The sequence below is a fragment of the Gastrolobium bilobum genome, unplaced genomic scaffold, assembly GCF_033153095.1.
Source record: "Gastrolobium bilobum isolate Gb01-03AN ecotype WA unplaced genomic scaffold, APGP_CSIRO_Gbil_v1 utg11839, whole genome shotgun sequence".
Taxonomy (NCBI): domain Eukaryota; kingdom Viridiplantae; phylum Streptophyta; class Magnoliopsida; order Fabales; family Fabaceae; genus Gastrolobium; species Gastrolobium bilobum.
Genome location: NW_026897141.1, coordinates 224,790 through 232,635, shown reverse-complemented (window position 1 = coordinate 232,635; position 7,846 = coordinate 224,790). Strand labels below are relative to the sequence as shown.

General features: G+C 34.5%; 1 protein-coding gene across 2 annotated transcripts in view; it reads left to right on the top strand.

Annotated features, from left to right (window-relative positions):
• The first annotated feature begins 986 nt into the window (after nt 1–986).
• LOC133304460 (pentatricopeptide repeat-containing protein At1g79490, mitochondrial) overlaps nt 987–7,846 on the top strand; it is a 74,674-nt gene continuing 67,814 nt past the window's right edge. Inside the window, exons 1-4 of one of the 2 annotated variants that reach the window (XM_061504497.1) lie at nt 987–3,595; nt 4,006–4,806; nt 4,953–5,181; nt 5,271–5,313. In XM_061504497.1, the coding sequence (XP_061360481.1) occupies nt 1,115–3,577 (2,463 nt within the window). In that variant the 5' untranslated portion in view covers nt 987–1,114 and the 3' untranslated portion in view covers nt 3,578–3,595; nt 4,006–4,806; nt 4,953–5,181; nt 5,271–5,313. Of the gene's footprint in view, nt 3,596–4,005; nt 4,807–4,952; nt 5,182–5,270; nt 5,541–7,846 lie in introns of those variants that run through there. The other variant, XM_061504495.1, reaches the window with a different exon arrangement.

The following is a 7,846-nucleotide window of genomic DNA, read 5'->3' as shown; positions in this document are numbered from 1 at the left end:
CAGGGATGGCAAAGTGGGCAGCCCGCTTTGTCCCACCCCGCCATCACCTCTCAAAAAATAAGTTAGCTCGTCCTGCTTTGCTTTTGAAAATGGGCTGAAAAACTCAGCCCGTCCCGTTCCGTTTGGCGGATTATGCGGGTTGGCCCACCGACCCGAACCTATTTTACACTGACTCGTCTCGGTTCGCCTATGCCCGCCATCAACCCGCCAAAAAATGAGTCCGCCCCGCCCCCTTTTCAGATGGGTTGAAAAACTCAGCTCACCCCGCCCCGTTTAACAGGTGCGACGGGTTGGCCCGCCGAGCCGAGCCCGTTTTGCCCTCTCTATCAGACCAATACAATATGAAATTTTTTAAAAGTTCATAAAAGACACGTTGAATTTTTAACATTATAAAATAGGAGAAATATTTTTATTTTTATTATAATTTTTTTTTCTACTACAATTATATAAAAGTAAATGGATCCCATTATAACAAAAAGAGAAAAAAAAATATTAGTGAGACTCACTTTTATACATGTGATTGAAAAAAATTTCTTCACTAAAAACAAAAATATTAAATCCTTATAAAATTTTAAAATCTATATAGATAAATTTATAAAGTTGTTAAACATATTAGTCAAGAATTTTTAAGTTTCTTTACAAAAAAAAATTACCATATACTTATAAGATTTTATAATTTTCATTCAACGTGAGAATTGAAATCTTCCTACACGCTTTTTGATTTCTATTATAACATAAGTACTATATATAATTTTTTCTTACATATAAATCATATACTTTTTGTCTCCACACCATAAAATTTTAATTATCACGTAAGTTGAAAATTATAAAACCCATATTTTTAACATGATTATATCGTACCTTTTTATGATCGATTGAAATTCTTATCTTTGACCTAATCACCTAAAAGAGCTTAATCTGTATGTATAATTACAAAACTCCGAGAGGAGAGAGAGAGAAAAAAATTGGACTGTGTGCGACTCTTCTTGAGAAAAATTAAGGAACAGCATTTCAGGGTTTTAGCGTTGTTACAGCATACAACTGGAACGGGAACAAAAAGGTGTGTAAGCAATTTCGATCACTTTTAGGTTGCTTGCTTCTTCATATTATTCTAATGATTCATCATCGCCAATTGCTCTCTTCCACTATCAAACTCACCCATCATCTCTCTCTTCTCTCACCCTCTTGCTCCTTCATTTCCCCAATACCCTTTGCCCAAAAGTTAACGTTTTTGACCTCTACAACCACATTCCCTACCAGGTGGAGAAACCCAGGTTTGTGCAAAGATTTCAAGTTTGTGGGGAATTTTAGTTTAATGAGATTTTATTGTTATGATAGTGGTGGGTCTAAAGAGTGGACTGAGGAAATTGAGTACTTGGATGAATCTGGTAGTGTTCTTTACAAGGGTAAGGGTATAAGGTCCGTGGAACCTGGGCTTGATGATCATGTAATGGTGGGTGATGTCAAGAAGCCCTTTTTGAATGCTCTGGCTGTGGCCAAAATTGTTGAGGTTGTCAAAAGGTGGAAATGGGGTCCAGAATTGGAGACCCAATTGGACAAACTTCAGTTTGTACCAAACATGACTCACATTACTCAAGCATTGAAGGTCATTAATGATAACGATGCATGTTTGAGTTTCTTTAGGTGGGCTAAGAGGCAATCTTGGTATTCACCTAGTGATGACTGTTATGTTATGTTGTTTGATGGTTTGAACCAGCGCAGGGATTTTGATGGGATCCAATCATTGTTTGACGAGATGGTTGGTGATTCTGCCAATGGTGGGGTTTCCTTGTTTGTTGCTTATAATCGAGTTATTCAGTACTTGGCTAAAGCTGAGAAGTTGGAAGTCTCTTTTTGCTGCTTTAAGAAAATACAGGATGCTGGTTGTAAAATTGATACAGAAACATATAACTCACTCATTACTTTGTTTTTGACTAAGGGTTTGCCTTATAAGGCGTTTGAGATATATGAGAGCATGGAAGCAGCCAATTGTTCATTGGATAGTTCGACTTATGAACTGATGATCCCAAACTTAGCAAAGTCGGGCCGTCTCGATGCTGCTTTCAAACTCTTCCAAGAAATGAAAGGAAGAGATTTCCGGCCTGGTTTAAACATCTTTGCATCACTTGTTGATTCAATGGGGAAGGCGGGGAGATTGGACAGTGCAATGAAGGTTTACATGGAGATGCGAGGTTTTGGGTACAAGCCACCTCCTACTATATATGTTTCTTTAATTGAATCTTATGTGAAGTCTGGAAAGTTAGAAACTGCCCTTAGGTTATGGGATGAGATGAAGAAAGCAGGGTTCAGGCCTAACTTTGGCTTGTATACATTGATCATTGAGTCCCATGCAAAATCAGGGAAGCTGGACATTGCTATGTCTGCATTTTCAGACATGGAGAAAGCAGGATTTCTACCCACCCCATCCACATATGCTTGTCTCTTGGAAATGCATGCTGCATCTGGACAAATTGATCATGCCATGAGACTGTACAATTCAATGACTAATGCAGGTTTAAGGCCTGGCCTCAGCACTTATACTGTTCTTTTAACTCTACTAGCTAATAAGAAGCTGGTGGATGTGGCTGCCAAAATTCTACTTGAAATGAAGACCATGGGATATTCGGTGGATGTGACAGCTAGTGATGTTTTGATGGTGTATATTAAGGAAGGTTCAGTCGATCTTGCTTTGAGGTGGCTGCGTTTCATGGGTTCGTCAGGGATCAGAACCAATAATTTTATAATCAGACAGTTGTTTGAGTCATGCATGAAGAACGGGTTATATGAGTCAGCCAAGCCTCTTCTTGAAACATATGTTAACTCTGCTGCAAAAGTTGATTTGATACTTTACACCTCCATTTTAGCCCATCTTGTTAGGTGTCAGGAAGAGCAGAATGAGAGGCATTTGATGTCTATCCTTAGTGCTACAAAGCATAAGGCCCACTCTTTTATGTGTGGACTTTTCACAGGCCCAGAACAGAGGGGACAGCCGGTGTTATCTTTTGTCAGGGAATTCTTTCAAGGTATTGACTATGAATTGGAGGAAGGTGCTGCAAAGTACTTTGTCAATGTTCTTCTCAATTACCTAGTTCTTATGGGGCAGATAAATAGAGCTCGATGTGTTTGGAAGGTTGCTTATGAGAATAAACTTTTCCCAAAGGCTATAGTTTTTGATCAGCACATTGCTTGGTCTCTTGATGTTAGAAACTTGTCAGTTGGAGCTGCTCTTATAGCAGTAGTGCACACTCTTCATAGGTTCAGAAAGCGCATGCTATATTATGGCATTGTCCCAAGACGGATTAAATTGGTAACAGGAGCGACTTTAAAGATCGTGGTTGCACAGATGTTGAGCTCAGTAGAGTCTCCATTTGAGGTTAGTAAAGTGGTTCTTAGGGCATCAGGAGATTCTGTCATGGAATGGTTTAAGAAACCAATTGTTCAGCAGTTTCTTCTGAATGAAATTCCATCCAGGGCTGATATCCTGATGCACAGGCTGAACATACTTTTCCCCAGTTCTGCACCTGAAGTTCGATCTCTATCCCCTCCTAAACCTCTCATTGCAGGCAGGGCTATGTAAACAGTCTTGATATCTAAGGTTAGTAACAGGTGTTTGAGATGTTATTTTTAATTCAAGGTTATTGTGTTGTGCACTTCTTCATATGTTTTGAAAGCCTAGTTATAAACAGATATGTACTGTTTAAGCATTTGAAATAAAATCTTTGAAGACTCAAGTCCCCCCCCCCCCCCCCCCCCCCCCAAACAAAAAAAAAAAAACTTTGCAGTAGATGCATAGAGTATGGTTTTTTCATGATTAAGGCATTTGTATATGTCAAATTAGGGTTTTCTATCCTGGTGAAATTAGGATTGGTTTAGTTGGCTTATTAGAGAACTATGTACTATTTCTCAGGTTTTAATTGATTGTTCTTATTGAGAAATTGTTAACCCTCTTCTATCTCTCTCTAAACTTTCCCTTGTTATTTCTTCTCTTTCTCTATTCATATTCAGGGTAATTTGCGCAGTGGCTTTCTCCTTTCATGAGAAGTTCCCTTTCTTTTTTTTTTAAGAAGAAAGATCTTTTTCAGAAAAAGGCTATGGAACTCAAAGTTTTCTCCACTCCCACATGATTTAGAGGAAGAAATCACCCAATGGGAAATTACAAGAATGATATTGAATTACAGGTGAAATATTGGAAGCTGGAAATCAAAGGGCAGGCAACCATTTGTTAGAATCTGACAGATAGGACATCATTATTGTGCCTGTTACATGGAAAGATAGATTTGTCAGAATGATGGTTTTTTTTTTTTTTTTTCCTGGAAATTGTTCCAAGGGTATCCCCCAGCCGAAAGCCAAGAACTAATCCCCTTGAGGCGGAGAGATCATGCGATCGTGGGTACAACCTCTATCAACAAAGTCTTTTATATACACACGGCCAGGGATCGAACCCTTGTCAACATGCTTAAAGGACCCAGCTTTCTACCAATTGTGCCGGGCTTTGTTAGTCAGAATGATGGTTTTTGATCCATGACTATTATACTTACAGTAAAAAGGGATTTCAATGATGGTTTTTGTAGCATTTCGGAATGTATATTCGTTTTTTTTTCTCTTTTTTCTGAAGACAAAGTTCTTGAGTGGATATATTGATGTCAATGATCTTATCTTCTTGTTATCCATTCCTTCCTGAATGGCCATAGCTCTTTGTTCCTCATTTTGTGAACTGATCTTTTGCAGCAAAATAAGCTAATAATATACTTTTTGTTCTTTTGTATTGAACTCTCCGTGAGGGGCAAAACCCTTGGATACCAAAAGGTAAAAGCTTCTTGCACTGTGTAGTTTTACTAATTTGTACTTCGGTTATTTCATCTTGTGTTTGGTTGTTGTACTTGGGTTATTTCCTCAGCGAGAAGGGCTTTGTTAGGTTATTTGGTGTATGATAAAGTGCTGGTATTTTTCAGATCCAAATCAAACCAGTACCCAGACACATCTCTGATCCAAATTGAGGGAGTGAACACAAAGGAATAGGTAGCATGGTATGGAGGCAAGTGAATGGCATATATCTATAAGGCCAAGGTGAAGAAGAATCAAAGTCAATACCGCTGCATATGGGGTAAGGTCAAAAGGCCTCACGGTAACAATGGTATTGTTCAGACAAAATTCAAGTCAAATCTTCCTCCAAGATCAATGGTAATAATTTAGAGCATGTTTTTTATTATATGGGTTGTTTTTTATTAGTATTGTGATTTGTGACTTCTTTGACTTCTGATGCATTATAGGGAGCCCGGGTAAGAGTATTTATGTATCCAAGTAACATGTGAGGTAAACCCGCCTCTATTGATGTTAATTTTTTAATTTGTTTGTCCATTTTCATTTCTATCCCATATTTCTATGTAACATTCTTGGAACTCCTGTGTTGTAATTTTGTTGCATATTTGGATCTTCAAATGTGTTTATGACATTCACGATGATTATTCCTTTGTAATGCAACACTGTTGTCGTGTTCAGTTGCATTTCCTTGGTGCTTCAAAAGTATACTAAAGCCAAAAAAAACCATGATATAACTCAAATTTCTTACGTTAATGGATCTGCCTGACTTCTTGGGTTATGACTCAAGAAGGTTATGAATTACTTTGTTTACGGTAGCTGTATTAAGTCCTCTATTCTTGATTTCTTTTAATGAATTTTTTGTGAAGTTTAAAAGCAGGTCTCTGGTTTATAATGTTTTAAATTTTCTAATGTATTAATCAGTTATGGAAAGTGTATCCTGGCTATAATTTAAAAAGATAAGTGAATCCTCTGCAGTGTATCCTTATTGTCTATGAAGATTATATATTCACTACTGTGAAGTGTGTCGACTGTATCTCGAATATTTACAGTTTTATTTTCAAGTTACATTGAATTTATTAAGTGGATATAGGTGTTCGTAGCAGTTTTTGCTTGGTTTTTATTTACTTTTGGTTAGCTGTTTTTGTTTGTATGTATATTTTGATGAAGTTTTTCCTCAAAATATTTCTGGAAACAAAGGTGATGTCAGATATCCAATTGCAAAATTGGAACTGGGTCACCTCACTAAGAAGTTAGTATATCATATTTACTTCAATATTTATATTAAAAAATTAAATTCATTGACCAAGATCCTCTGCAGTTTAATCTGAATTGCAGATCACCAACCTCGAAAAATATTAGTAAAAGTGATGTGTATATTTTCATGTAAAAGTAAAGTTTGGATTTGTTTGAGTGACAGTAGCGTAAGTGACATGTCCATTAGTATCTCACAGGAGATAAAATTATTTCACACGCACACATAAAAGTGTGTGTGGGTCCATGTGAAAAGAAAAAAGAAAGAAAAATATAGATTTTATACAACTTTATGAATTATGTTTGTGTAAGGAATAATTTTATCTCTTACCTCATAAGAAATATTAAACTCTTAAAAACAATTATGCTATTTGGATTAGTTCATTTCATTTGAGTTTTTTTCATACACCTAAACATAAGCTTGCAGGGCAAGTGGCATAACTCTATTATTTATAAGAGTAAATTATCACTTTCGTCCTTATTTCACCCATTAGACATTAGTTTTTCTAAACCCAACACGAAGTTCCAACATGATGTTCTAATTTGATGTTTCGAAGGTCTAAGATAAATTTTGTATAGTGTATATTACATGATCTATACATTAATTATTAATTTATTTTGCTCCCATATAAATTCATCCAATCATAATCTATCAACTAAGCACAATAAATTTAATTAGGGAAAGATTATATTTATAAAAAATTTATTTACAAATTCAATTATGACTTATTGGTAGGAATGTACTATTGGTAAACAAAAAAGTTATAAATATAATTTATTCCATTTAATTATCAATCATGCATTAACGTATAGAATATCATGATTCTTTGAATGAATTATAGACAATTAAATGTATAGGAATTTTACCCAAAAATAAATTAATATGTATAGCATAGCTAATTATGTATGAAGCATACATTATTTTAAATTTTTAATCATTGTGAGTCGTTGATATATTAAAATAATAAGCGACATATTTTCTTTTTATTTTTTATTTTCATTAAACTGTCTCTCTCCATTTATCTGTTGCACAATCAATTTTAAGAACTTGCAACCGACGCTCTATGCTTCGATTTATATGAGCCGATCTAGTTGTTGTGAAAAGTTAGGGTAAAAATGTAAAATTATGTTCTTAAGTTTTTACTAAAGTGATACGTGTTAAAACACAAGTAAAAACTCTCCTTAATAAAAATTAATAAAAATGCAGTGTAAAAATGTACAAACGGTAGAAACGCAAGTTTCTCAATTTCACGTAAACAAAAAACTAAACAATGTCTTATGAAAAAAAAAAAAAAAAAAAATATTGAACTAGGTTAACTTTTAACCCATGACCTGATTTTTTTAAAATAATAAATAAATAAAATCTATTTTCATTCCCCTAAATCAAAATGCACAACGAAAATTATTATTTATTAAATATAAAATTTTGATATTTTGTCATAATATCTAGTGTAAAAAAATAAATTGTATTGCATTATTAAATGCAATTATTTTTCTAAAAAAAAATTGTGTTACAATGTTACAAAATGTATTTTTCTAACCAAAATATTCTTCCTTGGCGCAAATAGAAAAAAAATTAATTTTCTTCAGGATTAATGTTAGAGGATAGAAATGTCATGAATTATGTCTCACTATTCTAAAATTGCCAAATAAAAAAAATAAATCACATAATTAAAACTTTGTAATAAGATAGAAATTAGGTTTTTAAAAGTTAATCAAAACCAAACATATTATTACTTTTAATTGTGTAAAGTGACGGGAAAGTATTTGTTTA